Raw genomic sequence first — 23253 nt, forward strand, 5'->3', positions numbered from 1 at the left:
TCTCACACCATTGTACTGCATCACACGTAGCTCTTTTTCCTCATTATTTTTACTCATGTCCTGTGGGCTGCCAATGGGAATGATTACACCTCCAAAGGGCTATTTCAGACAACTCCAAACTGAAGGAATGGAAAATTTTCTTGGCATTGCAGTTCTGTGACATAAGATAAATTTTGAGCTTACAGATGTATTAGGTTTGTGTAATCTTGACACTTGCCATGAATAGATAACTTATTTGGGGTTACAAGAATACACTTTCCTAATTGTAGCTGTTGCTTATTTTGGTTTTACAGGAATAAACCCCTTTCCCCTCCTCCTTCCTTCCAATACAGGGATCAGATTTTTGATCAAGGCTATGGTAGAAGCCTTTTCACTGCCACTGGAGAACACAAGTCAAGAAAGTCTTTGTGCAGAAGCTTATAATAATAAACAAACAGCAACAGCAAATGCTTCCTCATATACCCTATGAAGTAGTTTGTTTCTAATGATTGTTTTCAGTAATCTAGGAAAGATCAGATTCCTATAGTATGAAGAAAATATTTACTCAACTTGAAACAACCTATTGCATGTTTAAAACCAAATTACAAATCTAAAATACTTATGAGTTCCTTACTGTTGGTATTTTGGTACAGGTTTATGAACTGTGCCTGCAATTACTAAACTTAAACATACTACTTACTTTAAATGCAGAGTACTCTCCCAGCTGAAGAAAGGGGCTCACTTATTCCCAAAGCTTTTTTTTTTTTCAAACAGTAACTCTGTACAAAGTAATATTTACAGAAATGTCATACAACTTCCCTGTATTTGCATACACAATATGCTTTCTGAAGCCCATCAACTTGCAATAACTCATTACTACGTCTTATCCATGAACCAAAAATTCTGCGCTAAATGTGTTGTTTTCTTTGAAGAGCATAATCATCAGTAAACAAAACTTTTCTAGAGTGTAGTGGAAATGGGGGGAAAGAATTTGGATACAGCTCCTTCACTTTTTCTTTGGTCTCTCACAAACTGTTTAATTGTTTAATTTAAGGAAAGAATTCCATATGGCTTTCTAAAACACTGGATTGATGACAACTATGAGATTTAAAAACCTGTTTATCACAGATGCTTATAATCTTCACTGTAATAGTCTGCATGAAGTCTCCAGACAAGAAAAGTCTTGTATTAGGAAAAGCTCTCAGGAAAGAGGGGAGGGAGAGTAATCAAAGAACACGTGAAACCATTAACTGGTCACTGAAACTAGTACCTTATCATAGGGATGGCCTGAATGCACTGAGTATCTAGAAACAAAGTGAATGCAAACAGCACAAACTAGCACTAATCTGGACCTGATGCAACTGAAAGCAACAACGTTCCCTCAGCTGTGTAAAAAGATACAAGGGAAAAAGTTATCTGAGAGCATTTTAACATGTTAAAAAGATGCTGTAACTTCACATACTTTTCAGTTTGGGGCCATAGACTAAATACCAATTGTGCAGGCACAACATCCACATCTAGAAAATGCAAAGTCAGTCAGCCTAAAGATAAAGCTTGATTCATTTATGAAAAGCATTACACGATGGGAGGACATGTGACAGGGAATTTGAATCAATGAGTCAGGTGATCCCAAATTCTGTGCAAGACTGTCATAATATGAGCAAGATGCAAGAAAAGCACCTCTCCCTTTGCAAGCTTAAGAGAAATTGAGCATATTTACAAGAAAATGCTTGTAAAATTTCAGTCTCTGTGTTTCAAACAAAATTCACTGGCTGTACAGGGCAGGCTCTAATCTTTTTTTCAGCCATCAGGTTATGTTAGAGTATAACTGAATTTTTTCCTGTGTAAGGATGTTGCTGTATTCTTTCAGCTGTTTATGAAGATTGCAAAAGGGAAAAGGTTGTCTGGACAATTTTAAATGGTTAGGATTAACACACACAAAAAAATATGTGCTAGAATGGTTTACTGTAAGTAAAAGCATGTCAAGTTCAACCCTGATTATCATTAATTCCATTTGAACTTGTTTCTGCATAAGTCAAAACAAGTGAGTGTATGAAGAAGCAGGTTTGAATTTTAATAGCTATTCATGAAGGTGAACCAATGAATTAATTTGATTTTGATTGAAAACAACGACGATAAGGGGGTTTGCTTTTCATTTAAGGGGCAGTATCCTTCCCTTTCCTCTCTAAAAATCTTACTTTACCCGCTCAGACCATGAGAAAAAAGTTTAAAGCTTTCACCATAGAGGAGCACAAGGCCAAATTCATTGTTTATGCAACAACATGCATTAGGGAACAAGTCACTCTTAAGACATGCATAAAGAACATCTCTGTATGCCCTTAAGCTCTGCAGGCAGGGAGGTGTGCCGTGGTACATGCCCTGTGCTATGCTTTAAAGAGACATGTCAGATTTGAAATTCTGAACACCCTCCATTCACACTTATAATTTAGGTGTCCCTTCTTCAATGGTATTATCCAAACTATTCATTCCACACAGATTTGATACACCAAACTTTTAACCCTTGGCTTTGGGCTTCTTTTTACACTTCCATTCCATCTTAAGTCAGCCGGGAGCTAAGAGTAAGCAGCTGCATATTGGGCAATCCAAGCAGAAGAGCAGTGCCCTCCCTGGACTGCAAACAGTGCAGGATCAGTTCTACTTTCAATTCAGTTTCTTACATGCTAGTTCTTTTATTTTACATTTGTCCACTAAATTCCACTACTAAATCTAAAAATGGTTGTCTAAGTCTCACAAAATCACCTGCATGTTCAGAATGGCTTTTGAAATTGTTCAACCTCCTTGATAAAACCATATCCAAGTTTCCACCCAATCAATCTGCTACAGGTATATACAGATGTTTAAAAGTTCTAAATTAACAAACTACTGAACTCTTCATTACCACGAAGAGTTGCTACCTTCTCTAAGCAAACATTAATGCAACAGGGTAAGCCTTTCCAAAGCAGTAGCTTTGCTTACAAGTCCCAGCTCACTTGGCCTGCAAGCAAACCCACTGAAAAGGTTTAAGAACTTTTCAAACTGCATTGAATGTGTTTTCTGGAGGAGTTTAAAAAAACTGTGGGGAAAAAAGACATAGTAGAGAAACAGGAAAATTATTAGGATATTGTTAAATTATCCTTAGAAATTACAGTTAAGGTGATTTTTACAGAAGGAGCTCAGTGTTAAAATGGCCTAATAGTGCTGGAGATAGATTTATTTTCTGCCTCAGCAGCAGAAATACTTCCTTTCCCAGGCATTCTCTCAATAGAAACAGTAATATAATGGCAAATAAGATTTTCTTCCTTTCATTGTCTCTCCATTCAGAACTACAAAAGAGAAATAGCCCGTACCTGGCTAGAGAAGCCTTTTAACTCTTGTGTTCCAGAGTGAAGTGAACACAGCAATTTTGAGAGAAACCAAGGAAAAAGCTCATATAAACAATGTGATAATATTCCAAACATCCACCTGACAATTCAGTATCAAGATGGGAAGAAGAAACAGACAGTGATGTGTGGGAGAACTTAATTTATAACCTTGCTTGACTTTCAAATACATAAAGTCAGAATTACTTCTGATATTACAAGCTAATTCTCTAGAACAGTGAGAAACATGACATGTTATTTTCCTGGGCTAATTAAAGGTGCCTGATGATGTGTGACATTATTGAAGTGTCGTGGGATCAGAAGCACAAACTTGCTGGCAGAGCTGCTGCTGAAGCTGACACTGGACCACACAGAACCTGCTGCATCCTCAGCCATAACAAGAAGCCCACGAGGACCCGTGAAAACTGTCCCTGTCCCCTGCAAGATTTGTTAGCTCTTGACTCTCACTGATACCGAGTGAGACCTTTCAGGTCGTGGCCAGAGATTTTATTACAAGTTGGCTGCTCCTTCTCTAAGCCGAAACTAGATCATGACTTAATCTAGACACATCTTTCTAGATAAGATAACCATATTTTAAACAAAGCATTGCAAACTTTTTCCATGAAAACAAACAATTTACAAAAATCCCAACCTCACAGGTTTGTTAAAAATGGCTTTAGAAAATCACAGAGCACAGGCTTGAAAGCCCTAAGAGATCAGACTTTCATAATAAAATGAGAAAAACTTGTGACTTCAAAAAAGAACCATCCAATATGGTACATGAAGGCTCCAAAGCCCACAAAAAGGCCATGACTAATTTCAGTGATCCTTGTACTACAGTTCAGTGCCACAGTTCTGTAACCACCAAGTTATTTTACACATGGGTAAATATGAGTAACTCCCACTTAGGATTTGGTACATAATGTAAAGGTAGAAAGGAATGACAGTTACTAAAAGCATGTATTTTCCCCACATACTTTTGATTTTCTATTCTCTTTACATAACTTCTCTGCTCCTTTTCAAGCAATGCAGCTTTAAGCCTTCAGTATATTCTCTGAACAGCTTTGACATCTTTCAAAATGTAGAATGGTAGGAAGAGCTGTCTGCCCTTATGCATTTATGGTTTGCAATAGTCTGGTTTACAGATGCAAATTATTAAGATAATGCTGAGAAATTTAATAAAACACTGGTTGATGATCTTCCGTTTGATGTCCTACAGAGCTCCTGTGGGATTCAATTAGAAATAGGTAAATGCATTCAAAGACAGAGTCTGGTTCCCCTGTCAAATACCTTCATGCTTGTACCCTCAATATTTCAGGCAACTTCTAAAAGTCCAAAGATTAATTTTCTGTTCTAATTACTTGTTGGATGTAACAGACAAGCGCTTTCCAAGTATTTATTAATCTGTGTGGCTTTGATCTAATACTCAAGAGCCATTTTATCTATGCTGTAATTTATTAACATACATAAATATACACTGATGTTTCATGTGGTTCACAATATTGCATCTAAATAGAAAAGGTATTTTGAAGGAGGAAACTTCTGCTTTCTCCTTCATACTGTGGAAGCAGCCACCCTTTTACCTGGGCCAAAACACTGCGGGTTTTTAATTTCTGAATCCATTCCATTTACACACAAAAATTTGTATTTTACAAAAATCCTTATACCAGACTCAGATGCTGTTTAGAAAAGCAGTAGCATTCCATCAAGGACAGGGAAAACAGCTGCTTTTAGAATAAACATGTTTTATATATCCAAATCTGTGCCATTTTTCATTTTTTGAACAAATTAACATGAAGAAAACAGTACCAAGAACAATAAAGAGGAAGTAACAAATCCACAAGAATCAGGTTTGCATTAATATGTTACACAATACACACATCCAAGTTTCAAGCCCTGTCTTGGATAATTGCCTTTGAATGCCCATTTCTCTGCTGTTTATCCTGCATCTGAATGCAGCAAACATCCTTTCAAGCTTACAACTTAATTTCTTGCTAAGTGAATGCATTTTGTGAAGTCAAAAATGTAACGGGACTTTAACTGAAATTACTCATATTTTGAGGTCTTGTACAAAATTTTCTAAATTCAACAATTTTAGTCTTTTCCAGTACTTTTTCATTGATGATGCCTCTGTTTATGATGAGTTAGGAGTCATTAATACAGAATTAGAATAAAATCATTATTGAAAATGGACAGAAAACAGTGTTCTCATTGGACTGGAACTGGGTGACACACAGTCCAGCAGAAATTGCCTCTGCTCCCTCAATAACTGCCTGAAGACTCAAAAAATCCAGCCCACAAATGGGAATCCTGTCCTGAATTTCAATTTTGTTCACATATTTGCTGTTAAGTCATGAAAGCAACGATTTATACTGGAAACCCAACAAGAACCACCAAGGAAGGTCTCACCATTAAGTGGAGAATGGGGGCTGAGAGGAAAAGACAAGTACGTGCTCCAAGAATAGGTGGAGGAATTTCCTCCTCTTAATAGCAAAGAAGGGACTGCTGTGTTTCACCACCAAATTCCCCAACAATTTAATCCTCTGGCTTAATTAATAAAAGTAAGGAATTAACTTTGAATAGATACAGATTAAGGCAAATACCCAGAATCAGGATTCAACTCTTGTTGGCCAATATGTAATGAAGAATGCACAATTCCTTTAAACAAAGTAAGAAATACACCACATATTGTTTATACCAAACACAGTTGGGGATGTGAGCCTTTCGCCTGGGAAAACCATCTTCAAAGTAGCAACTGTTTTCCCAGCTGTGAATACTCTTTCCTGGGAAATCTGTTCGTACCATTACAAAAATAATTTTCAAAGGAATGTAAAATTATTCAGCCTAATCTATGCACAACCATATTTCAGACACTATTTGGTATCTCCTTAGACATGTCTGTTTACAAAAGGCCTGCTATTCTCTATAAACACTATATGGTGTAACAATGAAATTTACCTCTTTTTAAAATAAATAAATGTATTGTTAATTTAATAAAATAGTTTAAAGCAACTCTATCAATATTCTGATGAAAAAGTGTTAGCAGGAAACAAATGTTTCAGTCTCATAACCAGCTGCCCTCAAAGTTTGTTTTTTTTGTGGTTGGTTGGTTTATTTTAAATTTTCCTAATTTGAGAAATATTGCATAGATAAGAAAGCAGATAAGCCAAGTAAGATGACACAGAGTAAGTCATAAATGCCACATGGATTTTGAGCTTCATAATTATTTCCAGCTATCAGAAGGCCATTGTACAGCAAGGCAGTAAGAATCCAACGGGACAGCAAACCTGTGTTTCTGTGCAAGTAAAAAAATCCCAAATAAACCAAGAATAAGCATTCAACTGAAAGGCAGCCCAAAACAAAGAGAAATAGGCCCAGCATTTCAATTACAGACTAACCCAAACCAGCAGACTAATGAGACCATGCTAATATCCACCCTGACATTTATCTTGGCCATTTTGAGAAATAGATCTCACCCCTCCTTTATCACTGGAAATCTGCTTTCTGCTGCTGTATCCTTCCATCAGGCACAGGGGGAGACTCAGGGATGGGGGAAAATGAAAGATTATGTCATCTTCTCTTCATAACATGGACAAAACTCCATTTGCATGTTAATGATGCTTTAAAAATGGTCAACCACCCCCCCACCCACCCACCCCCAATACAAGGTTCTTATTTTAGAAGGCTATGCTAACTAAAATTAACATTTTGGAATTTATTTTCCATTTTTTTCAATAGTTAAGACTGATTTTCTACATATTTCTTACACAAAAATTAATAACCTCGGCTAACACTAATGCATACACCAGAGGATTAAACCAGTACAGCAAAACAAGTGCTGGAAAGAGTGGACAGTGGAACAGAAATGCAAACAGTTTCCAAAATGTATTCTTAATATATACAAGATACAGTTAGTATTGGCAGCCTGATAATCAGAAGACAATCCTGCAACATCACACTAAGTTAACTTCATGGCATTTTTTAGGATGGGAAAATATAAACCAAGTTATTTTGATGGTTACAAGATAAGCTTCCCATTAATTAGAAAAACAAATTAAGGGAACAATAAAGGATTACTGAGTTTGTTTGCAAATCATCTACAACTCATTATTTCAACAACAGGCTTTAGGATGAATTAGTGGGTTGTCAAACAAATAAATACACTTTCTGATGATAGTTTTATGGTATCTGCTGGATCCTCTTGCATCAATGTCTGGTTTGCATTCATTAAACATTCAAATTACTACCCCATTTACCTGATTACAAGCAGCATTAGAGATCATATCATTGCAGCATTCCTTGTTATTCCACCAACCTTGTGCTTAAACATAATTTTATGGGGTTTTCCACCACTACAGGTAAACAGCGATTTTAAAGAATCATTATTTTGTGGTTTGCTTTCCAGCTTAATAATTCTGTATTGCTCTTTATGGTAACCTCCAAAAGGTTGAACAGAAAAACACTTTCCTACAGATTTTGCCATTTTCCATTTAGTAAACAGATCTTACTGTTTGGGCACCTGCACACTCTGATGAAAGAAACACTATGAGCTACTTGTTTATTTGCCATTGTTTGTACTATCTGTATGGAATCTCAAAAATTAAATTCCTTTCCCACTGATCCTGCCTTTATCTGAGGAAAATGTTGATTCCTCCTCCTCTGACCATTTGCAATGCTGAAGATAACAAGGAAGCACAAGGAAACACCCACTGGCTGTATGAGCATTACCTAAAGTACCCTTCAACCAGGAACAAGGGGATTTGATTTATAAAGATTGATTGTCTCTTAGTCATTGTAATTTTCCTGGAAGTTACAATGTTTACTAGACTAAATTGGAAAGGGACAGGAAATTAATATTGTTTGCTATGGATTATGAATTATGATCCTTGCCTATTAGATGTTCTACTTGTAAAGAATTCCTTACTGTTCTGTAGAAAGCCAGCAGCTCTGAAAACAGCCCTGCAGAAACAAGACCTACCCGTAAATGACAAGATGCTTTGATACATTAAGGTCATTCTGGGCAGAACTCAAAATGCCCCCATAGAAAAGGCAGCCAAATGTTGTTCCCTTTGTACAGCTCTGCAACTGCTGCTTCAACAACCCTCGTGGCACTGAGGCTGCTCAAAGTTTGAAGGGTGGAGAAATCCACACCCAGAAGCAAGACAGGGTAATTGCAAAGAAACACTTCTAATGCTTCTTTTATTTCAAGATGATACATTAACAATACTGTAAATATTTTTTTTTCAGAGAACTGAAACAAAATTAACTTGACTCAGACAAGATCCATCAGGAAGCTGTTATTTAAGAAGCCACTATTTAACTTCAAACCACCAGTCCAGATGGCACATTTTAAATCTCTTTTCTTCATGCCTGTGTTGTGTGACAATTCAAAAGAACGAACTCGACTGTTACAATATCTAACCTATAAATATGTTAATAAACCACAAAAATCATTTAAAAATACACAAAACTAATGTCCAGGCATTTAACAAAAAAAACCAACACTTAAAATGTGTGGTTATTGCCAAGTAGTTAAATAGAACAGTAACATTAGGAAAATTGGTCAGAAAAACCACAAGGCTGAATTAAATTTTAAAACTGGTATTGCTCAGCTCCACTAGAGATGTGTCATTTAGAGCTGTGTGGTTCACTCATGGAAACATTTATATTGGTCTTGATTTGCTTATTGCTATTTAATGTAAACAGAAGAACTTGAGTAGATGAAAATCAATAAAACATCAAGATTACCCTGAAAGGTCAAGCTGTTCCAAGTAAAAATGCCTTAGTCCAAGGCTGGTAAGAATTTTTGAAACAAATTTCATGAAGGAATGATCAGTCACTAAATCCAGACACTTAAAGCACAGCTCAACCTGCCTCCAGCTCTATAACAAAATCAATTAGAGATTTGTATTTTCCACTTTGGAGACTAAATTTTCTGTACTAGAATAGAGAAAAAAAGTAAATCACAGGAAAGTAGTGACTTAATGAACCAATGAAACATCTGTCCCACCAAAGACTTTTGACTTCTTTCCATCACACCTGATACTCCTTAAGAAAAACTGCAGTCTGCCCATCCTTACTTTAAGAATGCAAAAAAGAATTTTCTTTAATTCAGTTCCTGCATTAAAAGTCACTCACAGCTCATCAGAATCCAGTTGTCATCATTCAGTAATTCCTGCAGATCTAGCAAAATTCCAGCTTATTTTGAAGTAGCAGAAATAAAATTAAAGAAAGTAAGGCTGCAGAATAAACTCTTGGCAGTTGCCTTAATTATTTCTGTTCCAAATTTCTTATTTAGAACCTTGAGAGTAACTGAGCACATCACTGCAGCCCCACAGTTCCTCCTGATTTTCCTGTAAACAAAAAGCAATTTTACCTTGTTTTCCAATGCTGACAAAAGCACTTTAAAGCATAACAGGCAGTGTGCCTTAACCAAGTATTTCACACAAAGCTGGGAGCACACATGCTGAGTAACAATCAAACTGGAAAACAGCTAACCTTCTTTAACCATTTCTAAAGTAAAATTGTCTAGGCTCTGCCTCACATTTTTCATTCTCAACAGTCACTTCAAACTAAAAAAAAGAGTGGTCTATTAACTTAGGCTTTCCTGCTATCAACAGTTATAGTTTATAAAGCTGATGCCAAGAAATGGCTTGTCATAGACCTTATATGGCATTCCCTAAAACTCACACTATGTACATGTTCAAGCTACCCACTGGCACCAACTTTTATGATTCTAAGAACTGTTGTGCCTAGTGGTGTTCCCTGACATTAAGGATTCTTCTTTCCATTTAGTATTTGCTCTTTCTCTCACAGTCCTACAGTCTGCACAGTCCACAAAACTAATTTGTGTGTTCCAAGAACTTATTTGACATCAGATAGTCCAAAAAGGCCCCACTTGCCAAATGGAGCCCATTTGGGATGTTTTGCAGTTTTACATGAAATTACACAGATCATCACAGGCAATAAAATTTTCATTTTGATACTATAATTTTTTAGGATAAAACTGTGTGAAATTGTTTTCAGTCAAAACTGAATTATAGTCCTGGGAATGTAAAGTCTATAATACACACCCTACAAAGGAAAAGAAAAATGTTCCCTCTTATTAAGTTCTAAATAACAAATTTTCTGGTTTTGCTTTGATAAAGATGAAATCTTTCCCTACTTAGGAATATTTCTGCTGAGTTCAAAATTGTGAGAATTTACAGACCTCTGAATAGCTACTGCCAATAGGTTGCCTTTCTCATATTAAGCTTCACAAACCCTAAATGCAATACCTAGAGACACTTATGAATGCAAAAGTTCTTCAAAAACATTCTTGCCAATGAGCTTAAACAAAGTTTAATAACAAAATAAGTACTTTTAGTTACATGATCTCCAGTAAGCAAAACATCTCATGATAAAAGAAGTAATAAGCTATCACATCTATTTAAGTTAGGCCAGAAAACATGAATTTTTAAGAGCATGGCTTCTTGAGGTCATTTTCCTCAGGGAAAATCCTCTGCTTTTGCTTTTCCCGCTCCACTTCTTGACAGTATCAAACTGCTTCATATTTCTTTGATCTTTATTCTACAGTAACCACCCAGAACAGCAGAATTGAATTGTCCTGTTGATGCATCACTGCCATCACAAGAAACCACCAAACGTTGCAGCTCTGCTTAAATAAAATCTTGGTATTGCTAATTTCAATCTTATAAAATTAATTCATGGAACAATCAGGAATACAAAGAGACTGCTGACACCTTCTGGTCACTTGACATTCTATCCAAAAAAATCAGGAGCATTTCCAAGAAAGCATCTTTCATGTTTTCCCAGCCACTCAGGATCACATGAAACAGCAGCTACGCCGATACTGCCATATGACAGTCGCTCACTGCCAACTGGTTCCCCTTTCACCCACATTCCCTCACCCATTCTCTGTCTTTCACAAAAGCATCCAAAACAAACAGATCATATTTGGCTTCATTTAGCTTTTCCTTTTAACTTTCACTCTAGGGATACAGCATTGCAACTGAATCAAACAGTACACTCAGGTTCAGCACTGAATCTATAAAACCAATATATCCACATGCTATTGAATAAAACAGCCAAACCTGCAGATTTTGCTTCTTCTTCTTCTTCTTTGGTTGTTCTGTTTCCAATTCCAGCTCTTCCTTTTGGGTCACAGGTTGCTTCACCTTTTTTCTTTTTTCTGCCTTCTTTTCTTTTTTTTCCACATTCATTTTCGGCATCCTGAAATACAGTTGTGCTGTAACAGAAAACACCAAACTGCAATTAGAAACTTTGTTAATATTAAATGTCAGTCTCATACACAAATAGTTATACTATAATTACACTGGTATGAGAATTATTTGTGACTTCTTAACTATGACATGTATGTCTGCACTGAATTTTGATTCATTTTGGAGATTTTTTCATGTTTCCCTTAGGAATACATTACAGTTAAGCTCCTGTAAAACTCAAATGTCAGTCTACTGTAGGAAAGTCAACACTCATTGTCCTCTGAGGCTCTGTTGTGGAAAATGCCTCACTGACCCTCCTGGTAGGAACACCCCATAACTGATGCTGTGCTTTCTGCAGGTCACAATGCACCATATTAAATGGTCTGAATAATTGTCTGCCTCAGATAACACCAATCAAACCCTCTCTCATCTCAAAATACATTAATGTGTCAATTATCTCATTAATATACATATGTGTGCATAAACACATACTCAGAGCAAAAAACTCTACTTGATTATTAAACAGTTTTAAACCATCAGTTCTGTTTAAATGGGAAGTTTTTCTATTTTCATACAGATTAATGTGGTAAAACTATGCTTAAAAAATTGTCTCATTAGTTTTAACTTTTACACTGACATAAGGGTGAAGGTGAACTGGAGCTGCAAAAAACCTGGTTCTCAAACCAGGTCTAGTTGTAACTCCACAGTATTTGTCTGCAAGAAAATCTGATTCAAGCGGCTTTCCACATCTGCCCCAGCATTGTCACTTTCTGTTTAACAGCACAAAGGCTCAATCACAAATATTTACCTTGAAACACACTCTGATAAATAAAACAACCTACAAATACACTTCGGTAGGTTTCCAGTGCAGTGGAACCCACCAAACGATGCGTTTGAGAGACACTGAGGCCAGGCCAGGCACAGCCATGCCCTGGGGCAGGAGGGCACCACACAGCCAGCACCTGCTCACTGCTTCCCAACACAGCCCCCCAGGTTCTGCTTCCCAAAACACAAGCCCTGGGATACCTCTCAACCCAGACCCTCCATGTGTTCACTTCCCAACCAGGACCCCTGGGTCTGCTTCCCACCACTGACCCCCGGGCTTGCTTTCCAACACAGGACCCGCAGGATCGACTCCCAACACACAACGCCAGGATTGCTTTCTAACATAGGATTTACTTCCCAATAGACCTCCTGGGCCACTCCTCAACACAGATCCCTACGTGGCTTCCCAGCACACACCCATGGCTCTGCTTACCAGGGCAGAACCCCCAGGTTCACTTCCCAACACACAATCCCCAGAATCGCTTCCCAATCTAACACACAACCCCTGCGCCCGCTTCCCAACCAGGACCCCCAAGGTTCGCTTCCCAATCAGGACCCCCAGGGTTCGCTTCCCAACCAGGACCCCCAAGGTTCGCTTCCCAACCAGGACCCCCAGGGTTCGCTTCCCAACCAGGACCCCCAGGGTTCGCTTCCCAACCAGGACCCCCAGGGTTCGCTTCCCAACCAGGACCCCCAGGGTTCGCTTCCCGACACATGCTCGCAGGATCGCTTCCCAACACAGACACAGACGTTCCCTTCCCAACAGCCCCCCCCAGTCCCCCCCGGGTTCAGTTCCCAACACGCCCCTCCACACTCGCTTCCCAACACAAACCCCCCGGCACTCCCACCACCGACCCATCCCCACGCACCTCCCGGCCCGCACATTCAACGAGCCCCACGCTTGGCGCCGCGGCCCGCCTCCTGCATCCCATTGGCTACTGGGGCAGAATGGAGCGCTTTGATTGGTTAACGGTACGTCAATCTCCGTGCTGACCAATGGGAGATCCCGCTCGGAGTTAAAGCGCCCGCCGGGAACACGTGTGCTGGGCAGTGCTGACCGGCTTCTGCGGCGCGTGTGGCGTCATCCTTGTGCGCCGGGAACCGCCTGTGGCCCCGCCCCGCGGCCTGGGCCTCTCCCAGCATCGGGACCATGCCGTGGTGTGACAGGGATCGCCTGTGCCCTGACAGGGATCATGCCGTGGTGTGACAGGGATCGCCTGTGCCCTGACAGGGATCATGCCGTGGTGTGACAGGGATTGCCTGTGCCCTGACAGGGATCAATCTGCCTGACAGAGATCCCTCGGAACCTGGCAGGGATTCCCTTGGGCCTGGCAGGGATCCTGCTGTTCCCTGAGAGGGATCCATGTGTGCCTTGACAGGGACCTCCATGACTTGACGCAGATCCACTCACATCCTGCCAGGGATCCTTCAGGGCCTCACAGGGATTCCCTCGTATGGCCTGACAGGGATCATCCCGTGCCCTGACTGGGATCTGCAGGGCCTGGCAGCTCCCACCCTGCACTGTCTATGCAGGACTCCGGGCAGGAGCCAGCCCGGTGCTGTTGCCACAGCATCTTGTGTGGGGGGCGTGGGAGTGCTGACACAGGGAGATGTGGCTCTCTGGACAATGGCTATGATCCCTTCCAGCCTGCAGATCCTGGAGACTCCGTGTCTGAGACAGCATCACCCGTGTCCTGACAGGGTCTGAGGGAACGCGTGGGAAGAGGCAAAGGGTGTGGTCTGAAGGGCCGACAAAACACCTCCAAGGATAAGGTTTCCAGGAAACAACCTGGTTTCCATGTTTCCTTTTTCTATAAATACCACACACACAAACATTTCCACTTCCCCTTGGTAATTTAAGGGCCAGAATATTTAGCACAGGTAGATGAAGCAATATTTTCATGACAACCTGAAACAGGGGGGTTGTTTCCCTTTGCTTCCATCCCAGTGGCAGCTGAGATGCTGGTTGTGGTAGCAGATTCCTGTTGGAAAGAGGTATCCCTTCACACCTCTGTACCCTTCTCCTGTCCCAAACTTCTGCCATTCTGCCTCTTCAACCTCCTCCCCACACTGTGAGGTGCCATCCTGTCCCCCACCCATCACTGCTGGGCTGTGCAGAGCCTCTTGGCTCTGGTCCATGTTCTCAGACCATGGTCTGCAGCTGCATGGCACCCTTTGGGAATGGGTGGCTAGTTATAAATTATACACAAAAATTACTAAATGTGTGCAAATGTATAGAAAATGTATATAAAACAAAATGTATATAAAATGTGTCAGGGCTGAGTTATGGCATTAGAGCACCCAGGATAATCAGTAGGTGATGGTACCTAAAATTAAAGTTGTAATTTAAGCTTTTGCTCCAGTGTGAATAGGGGAAGCAGGCTTTCTATGTTTAGACTTTCTAAAATAAAGATCATTATATTGCATATCCTATTGTGACATCCTGTGGTTAAACACAGTACTACAGATACTGTCAAATCACAATTTTGGCTGCATGGTTGCATAAAATTAGATTATGTGGAATGAACAGTGGTAACCCATAGATGCATTACATACTCAGTTTTGCCAACCAGCTGTGGTCTTCTCCAAAAATTTCTCCAGGCAGAGAAATCACATTGGGCCAAACATTAATATGGGATAGCACAGATATTTGCTCTGTGTTGGCCAGAAATTACATCTTCCCTTTCTTATGAAGGGCCTACAACTCAAGGTGTTGATCGTTTACATGCCACCCCTGTGAAGAACCATAAATCCACATTTCCTCCTTAGGCAGCATTTGTACTCAAGAATTAAACCTGTCTAAAAAGAAGAGGCACAACGGTCTTTGCACAACTGCAGTTCCCAAGGTTGTGTAAAGCCCAGGCATTAACTGCTCTTACACTCACATTTCTTACAGCATCAAAGATTATTTTTCCCAGGTAAAGGAACTCAACATCCTCTGCCAACTGCTCATCCTCCCCCCTCAGCAGAAGAGCATTGGACACTCATAGCTGCAGGGGACTGACGGACTGCAATTACCCTCCAGTTAGTCCTAAACCAACATTCCAGCCCAGCAGCCCCAGCACAGAGGAATGGCTCCAACGACACATGAAATTGAGGTCTTGACCCTCTGACACCATCAGTAAGCCTTGGCATTTTTCTCACAATTAGCTGGATGAGAGGTCTACTTAGATCCCAGCTGGGGAATTAGCATTGTTCATTAACAGCACATTTCCATTTCATCAACCTACAATATTTCAGGCCTCAAGCAAAGCAGCTGGATAGTCATGCAGTTTTAAAGAGCCAGGACAGCTGATCAGGATAATAGATGGAGCATTATCTATTATGACTCCACTTGTTTAAGCTTTTCAGGAAGACAGCAAGAGTAGCCTCCCTAGGCAATGATGCATTTTGGCCTCATTCTCATTACATGAGACACAGTTAATGGTACTTTCACTGCCTTCCTTTCTCCCCACCCAGCTGCAAAATATACCCCTCCACATACAGATTTCTGTCTAAGGGGCAATAAATGATAAAGAATTATACTGCACATGCCTCTATGAGCACAAGCCTTCAGTGAATTGTTCAGGCAGGGCCTAGAAAAACAAGGCATAGATTGTAAATCAAGTACTTCTAATGACATTTGGAAAACAAGAGGGAGCTTATATAAAACTTGCTTCATGTTGATGTTTGTCACACAGAACACTGCACTGTGTGCCAGATGACTTCCAAAGGGATTGAGACATGACAGCAGCTTGTATTTCAGATTTTCATTTTGGGAAACTCCTAGTTCAGACTTTGCATGACCTAAGCAAAGATGGCTGTGCTTCAAACTAATTGTTATCTCCTTCCTATCACCATTCCCCGATTTCCTCCATCAAATATTTTTCATAGTATTAAAGCTTTATTCCAAATCTAGGAACAAGTAACATTGGCTTGGAAAGTTTATTGAATACATAAAATATTATGATACAAAAATAAGTTAGTGGCATAGAAATTGAACGATATAGAGAAAACACTAAGTTTAGACAGAGTTTTGATCCAGATGTGAAGAGCCTCTACTACCTGCACCTGGAAGACATAAGAATGCACTGTAAGGGTTACATGACCAGAACTTTCAGTCACAAGGAGATACAAAGTGCCAGGGAAGAGCTTGGGCCATTGTTTTAATTCAGGTGTTTGCTGTGCTTTCCTCAGCACTCTGATGACACATCATTCTTCCAGAACTTGGCCAAGCCTCACTCTGAGCTGGTGGGAGACCAACACTTAGAACAATTTGAGATGTTCTGATGCTTGTGTCTATGTATCTGCTTTAATCACTCAGTATAGAGAAGTAAAGATTCACTTGTGTTGACAGAAACCCTCTACTGCACTTCCAACACGAACTCTAGAGCAGTTGGAGGTATGACAGTGGCACTGCTACACCATGTTGACACCAGCCTATTTTTAAGCAATATTTGGGGTTTTCCACTTCTACAGCTGATACCTGTTGTGCTGAAGATTCCCATTAGATGGCACTCGAATAGCTCCCGGGGATGTGAAGGCAGTGTGAGAGGCTCTCATCAGAGCTGCGTATCTACAAACAAACACAACAGGCTCAGCACCTATGTACTCTGCCTGGAGCTTCACTCCTTCATCCAACTTAATCATCTGCATCTGTCACACAAGTCTCAGTCCTATTGCACAGAACAATGAAGGTACATCTGCCTGCAAGAGACAGATTTTTATTACAATTAAATTTGAACTTGGTTTCATAGTGTATTGATTATTCTTGGTTACTGCAAGGTGCTGGGCATAGCTTTAGGATTCTAGTATTTTGAGTCACACTCAAGGTAACTTGAGTAGGCCAGTGCCTATTCTTAATAAGGAGACACTGACACAGGTAGGCCTGGAAGAATTTGGGAAAGCATTTCACAAGCTTTTTACTTGGCTCACACTTTCAGGAATTAAGTTGGACATACCAAGAGGAAATCGTGGCTATTTTATTGATATGACCAGTAGTTTAGAGAATTCCCTATTTATTGAAGATCCCCACCAACCCCTGATACTAAGTCTGAAATTTCAGCTTGAGCTGAAAGTACAGCTTACCCTGCCTTGGAGGTGGGGTGGCTGCTCCCTTTGCAGTCGTGATCCAGGGGGTGCCGATGTTTTATGCAGAAGTTGCCACCACACTCTTCACAAAGCACCTTCATCATCTCTTTCCTTTTGCAGCCAGGCTTTAAGCACTTGTTTGTGAAGATCTGAATAAGAGAGGACAGGAGGTTGGCAATGTTTGCTTTCTGTGAGCAGCTTCCCCAGCTGAAGCACAAATGGTCAAATGCCCTTACATTTAGGATGAAACAGAGCAAGTTTCTACACATTCTGCTTTTAGAAGTCCTAACTTCAGAAGCATTAGGAAGGCAGTTTAGACTACAACAGCAGTTTCCTTACCCTCCTTTGCTGTGCGGGATTGTATTTGCAATCCTGATCCATGTGGGCTCCAACCACAACATCTGGTATTTCCCCCTTCTGCACTGGGATAGGTGCATTACAGAGTGGACACACGGGGACCTGCACATTCTAAGAACACACAACACAGACTAGAATCACAGAACCATTAAATTAGGATAATCAGATCCAAACATTAGAAGTCCAACTCAATTTTTAAGTCCTTCCCCTTCCCTTATCCAAGGGTGACAGAAGTGTATTCACAGTATATTCACATCACAACAGCAATTGCAAATCACTATCCAAAAAACAGACAGATATGCTTTGCCAAATCAGTTTATAGCAACATTATTTGGTAAGTTTACTTTAAATGTACTTCTAGGTTTTCTAGAATTACAACCTTCGCACACTTCAAAGCTCAGTTAGGGGCTAGAGAACAGTCTGGCCCCACTTACTCTATTCTGTAGTTTTAGGTTTGCTGTCCTGCAACTTAAAGAACTTGGACTGCAGATGGTTTTAGGCCACAATGGATTACTTAAAATATAAAGCAGTCCTCTCTGGGAAGCTCTGGTGTTAGTGAAAGAAACTAGAATCTAGCATCTGAAATGTTCTGTTTCTATGTATCTGAAATTCAGATGTATCATTAACGTGTATCTTGTGGTTCTCCCATCTGCTTTTACTGAAACCATAGGTCAAGTTTCAGAGCAGCCTTTATAAATGACTTAGCAATTCTGCAGGGTGAATTCCTGACTCATGAACAGGAACTTACCTTCTTATAGGCAGAGCTGCATTTGTGGTCATCGTAACGGATGTGATCTTTACAGAAGACTTCCCCACATGCATCACATTTCAGAGGAAGGAAATCTGGGAGAGGAATAAAAGAAAAAAACAGATTTTCATGGAGCAGAGCTAACAGCTCTAAGGGTACCCATAAAGGACTACAAATGAATTTTAAAGCAAATAATTTCTGGCTAGTCACACTCCAATTATACATATAACGTCATTCTTTATAAATATTAAAACTAAAAAGGCAAGAGTGGTTAGTTTTCCCTGTTTTTATCCAGAGCATTAGACAAACACAAGCCACAAGTATCTCAGGAGCATTTTAAATACAGAAACTAGAGAGGCACTAGTCAAGAGCTTGGAATTGAAGTACAAATCCAAACCTCGCAGTCAAAAGAATTTTTATTCTTCAAAAAAAACCCCACCCTTTAACAGTTAAACACATACAAGAACAAAACACACCGGGCTCTGCCATCACTCCTTGCCTGGACCTACCGAAGGGGTGCCACAGCAGCAGCACTGGCACCTGCCACTACCCACCGCCTCGGGGCACAGGAGTGGCCCCAGGACACGAGTTATCCCTCCCTGCCAAGCCCTCCCGGCCGGCACTGCCGGGGGATCCATCCCGAGGCTGCACTTACCCAGCTGTTTGCAGGCGCGCTCCGAGCAGTGCTCGCCCAGCCACGGCAGCTCCATCGCGCAGCGGGACGCTCGCCGCAGGGACACGGAAGGGACTCGAGCACAGTCCCGATCCCGATCCCGATCCCGATCCCGATCCCGATCCCGATCCCGATCCCGATCCCGATCCCGGCCCCAGTCCCGGCCCTGCCGCCGCCGCCGCGCCTTTATCGCGCCCCGCTGAGTCAGCGCCCCGCGTGCTGAGTCAGAATCCCGCCGCCCATGACGTCACGCCCGTCCGAGCCAATGCCGCCGCCGCCCTCTCATGCGCGTGTTTGGCGAGCGGCCAATGGGAGGCCGGGGAGGCGTGTGAGTCATGGCAGGGGGCGGGGCCTGGGGCCAAAGGCATTGGGGATGGGGATGGGGTTGGGCATGGGCATGGGCATGGGCATGGGCATGGGCATGGGCATGGGCATGGGCATGGGCATGGGCACGGGCATGGGCATGGGCATGGGCATGGGCATGGGGATGAGGATGGGGATGGGGATGATGGGCATGGGGATGGTGGGGATGGGGATGACAGGGATGGGGATGGGGAGAGGATGAGGAAGAGAATGGGAGAGGATGGGGATGGGGATGGGGAATGGGAAGGGGATGGAGGTGGGGAAGGAAATGGGGATGAGGATGAGAATGGGGATGGGGAAGGAACTGAGGAAGAGAATGGGGAAGGAGATGGGGAAACGAATGGGGATGAAGGTGGAGATGAAAATGAGGGTGAAGATGGGCATTGGGATGGGAAAGGAGTTGGAGAAACAGAGCTTGGGGAAGGGTATGGAGATGAGTTCGGAGTGGGGGTGAGAGGGAATGGTGGTGAAGACAAAGGCTCTCCAGCTTCCCCAGGGAATCGCACCCACACAGCAAAGCATTCCTGCTGCTGTGAATTCCAGGTTGTGCAGGTTCTCAAAGGGGTGAGGGTGTAGAGCTGTCCTGGCCGTGGGACGTGTCTCAGATAAGAGAGATTTACAGAGAAGCCCATGTTGCGCTGGTTTGCTCAAGAGAACACTGGAGTGCCTTGGCCCTTTGCCTTTTCCATTTTTATTTCATTTTTGCATCAGGACTTTGGCTTTGCACCATCCATCTGGATCATGATGCTTAACTTACGTTGCTTCCACTCTTCAAAATAAATCCAGAGAACTTGATGAGAGCATGTGTTCTGTCACAACAGCACCCCACTGCAGGACTTCAGCACGTGCTAACTGGTCAGCGTGGACAAGTGTCAGCTGCAGCTGTGGGTTTGCACAAGTCAACCAAACAAAAACTTTCCCAGTTGGTCTCTGTCGTTAAATGCTTACCAAGTGCACTTTGACAAGGCACCTCAAGATCAAGGTGTATTTTAGAGATGTTGATCTTTGAAGGTGTGTAACAAAGTGGCTTCACACAGGGGAGGTGAGGACTATTGGTTTCATGACATTTGTTATAGGACTGAGAAATGCCAAAATGTTGTTCTACCCCTGCTCTTCCCAGAAAACACCTGACTTTCCTGTAGTACATGACTCAGATGCAGAGTGGAGCAATGAGGTCAAAGGGGAGCTTTAAGGAAGGTATGTGCTGACTGACTGCAGAGGTCAGTTTGTGCTGCTGGACTCTGGGAATGGCGTGTGACACTCCCCCATTCTCCTCATCACCCTGCCACGTGGCATTCCTGTGACTGCTGCTGTGTGTGCCAGCTTACAGCCAACCCCTCGGTGTGCTTCCCAACAGCACAGTCCTGCTGGATTAAAATAATGCCATGTCATCAGCCAGACACTCTTCCCAGGCTTTCCTACTTAAATTATTTTTTCCTCTTGAACACATAAAATTACCAAATCTCCTCATTTAAAGCCCTTACTCCACAGAACAACTGCGCTGACAGAGCATTGCATTCTGCCACAGCTCTTTGGTTTGCGAAGAGCAAATTTACACAACACATAAACTTGGGAAGTGCAAAGAAAATCACGTGTCCTGCTGAGCTCATAGGCTGATTTTTTTCATACAAAGCACCTACCCAGTGCCTGACAAGTGCGGGACCCCAGTGATGACTTGCCAGAAAGCAGTGGGGTGAGCTGAGCAGAGAGGAAGAGGTTGGTGGCTTTGCTGGCTGGCTCATGCTGCCCTGCAGATGGTAGAGCCACTGCCAAAGGGATCCTATTTTCTGGTAGGGAAGGGAGGAGTTTGCACATGGATAACAACAGAAATGGCTCTGCGCAGATTAGATGCTCTTAAGGAAGACTGCAAATCCCAAGTCTGGAAATGCACATAGTACAGGCAGCCGTCTTAATAGAAACAAGGATTAGAAATTAGCCGAGGTCTTTAGTGATATTTTTAGAAGGTTGCTCCTGACAGGTTAGGCTGCTGAGAACCAGAGGAAAGTGCCGAACTCTGTATTACTCGTGAAAGGATCACATAGTGCAGCATGTGATTAGAGGCTGGCTAGCTTAGCAACAAGGGGGATAGGTGGGTTAGGATTGATTCGGGAGGAATTACCAAGGGAAATTGCTTGAGAAGCAGAATTTGATTAGGGGCAGCCAACATGGATTTATGAAAGGAAGGCTATGTGTAACTAACTTGCTGGAGTCTGGGGGAGGTCCCATTCCCCGGCAGCCTGCAGTGTGCTAGTTTTATATAACCTGATTGTCAAAGGGAAGGCCTGGCCCCTTCACCACCAGAATGGTGACACTGAGTGCGATGGATGGGGATACTTCCCTCCCTTGTCTTTGCATGGACTCTCTGCCTCCTTGTTCCCCATCCGCCGCTTCTACCTCCACAGAAATGCCCATGGCCAGGACAAGCCAGGTCCATCCACCTTCTCTCCTCCTGTGTGCCCAAACTCCTCCCAACACCAAGACATAGACAAGTCCTCTGGTCCTGGAGAAACCAGGACCACCTCATTGCCTGCAATCCTCTGGCACCAGCATCCTGCCTGTTGCTCCATGCTGTGGCATTAACATTTGGGTGACTCCAGCTCACATTTGACTTTTCCAGGTCTCTGAACTCCAATCTCAACATCCTGCTTTTCAGCTCATGATTTTGTACCAGGCTCTTAAAACTGAATTTTATTTTTATTGCAATGACCCTGTGGTGCTGCCAGATCCCTCTGTGGAGGAGACATGACATCTCCATTACACAGCTCAAATAAGTGTCTTAAAGAGACCACACACAAAGGAACCTAATGGTACCTATTTTTATTAGGTTTATTACAGGAGGGAAAGTAAAGCAGTCCGATCTCCCCACAGGATACTCTGTTAACAGCAGCAGACAGAGAGGAGAGATCTGTGGAGGCAGATCAGTTTTCCAAGAATATTAGCTACTGCTGCTCTAAAATTAGAGTCTAGGGAGAGCAGACAGGTTGACATAATTGAAAGGGCTGTCTTATGGGATGACATAGTTAAACGAGTCCATGATCAGCTTTAGAGTGACAGCTCGGTGACTTCTTCTAATCCTCAAAGGAACACTGAGTTGTGAGGCTCTGATTTAACTAGTCCTGGATCTTATCTTGCGATGATGTCAATATTATTAGAACCTGTTTCTAAAGAGATGCCTCCAAAATCACTGTACATGAACAGACTGGCTTTACAGGCATGATTCTCCTGCAGCTTCACCCTGCAAAGCCTGCAGTTGATACACTCCTCTGTTGCCCTTTTTACATACCCAATTCTGTGCCCATGGGCTGGGCTACAGGAGCAGACCCAGAAACAGGATTAAGAACCTCATTTCAGGATGAAGCTGAAAAATGTCCTTCAGCTGCCCATTTTATTCAACATAATTTAATAGCAAACACAAACTAACAAAGTTAGAGGTGAAATATAATAGCAGGAACCCCATAAAAAGTAACCTAATCTGTAAGATAAATAGACAACACTTTAGCCTGGGGAGACAGCAAATAAAAGAGAAATATGAGCAGAGCCATTCTCAATTCATAACTAACTTTAAAGAGAAATAATGAAGATGAGTTCTCCAACTTTTAATGCCCTAAGATTCTTCTCAACCAAAAAAAAGGCACTTTTAATGTGTTCCTCATACAC

General features: G+C 41.9%; 2 protein-coding genes across 6 annotated transcripts in view; both read right to left on the reverse strand.

The window, feature by feature from the left end:
* Nucleotides 1–13321, reverse strand: part of CHLSN (cholesin) — a 122191-nt gene extending 108870 nt beyond the window's left edge. Inside the window, exons 1-2 of the mRNA XM_071571025.1 lie at nt 13255–13321; nt 11432–11586 (exon numbers count right to left, since the gene is read on the reverse strand). Coding sequence (XP_071427126.1) covers nt 11432–11586; nt 13255–13270 — 171 coding nt within the window. The 5' untranslated portion in view covers nt 13271–13321. The remainder of the gene's footprint in view (nt 1–11431; nt 11587–13254) is intronic.
* A 2938-nt stretch (nt 13322–16259) lies between these two features.
* ZFAND2A (zinc finger AN1-type containing 2A) lies at nt 16260–19379 on the reverse strand. 5 transcript variants are annotated; one of them, XM_071571134.1, is made up of 6 exons: nt 19216–19379; nt 18561–18655; nt 17795–17923; nt 17453–17604; nt 16851–16940; nt 16260–16435 (listed from the first exon to the last, which is right to left on the reverse strand). In XM_071571134.1, the coding sequence occupies exons 1-6, from the start codon at nt 19268–19270 to the stop codon at nt 16426–16428; spliced, it is 531 nt and encodes a 176-aa protein (XP_071427235.1). In that variant the 5' UTR covers nt 19271–19379; the 3' UTR covers nt 16260–16425. The 5 variants fall into 5 exon arrangements, with proteins under 5 accessions (XP_071427235.1, XP_071427238.1, XP_071427234.1 ...); XM_071571137.1 differs by lacking the exon at nt 16851–16940; XM_071571133.1 differs by having other exon boundaries at nt 16260–16940.
* Between the last annotated feature and the right edge of the window lie 3874 nt (nt 19380–23253).

Source organism: Pithys albifrons, chromosome 16 (genome assembly GCF_047495875.1).
Source record: "Pithys albifrons albifrons isolate INPA30051 chromosome 16, PitAlb_v1, whole genome shotgun sequence".
Lineage (NCBI taxonomy): Eukaryota > Metazoa > Chordata > Aves > Passeriformes > Thamnophilidae > Pithys > Pithys albifrons.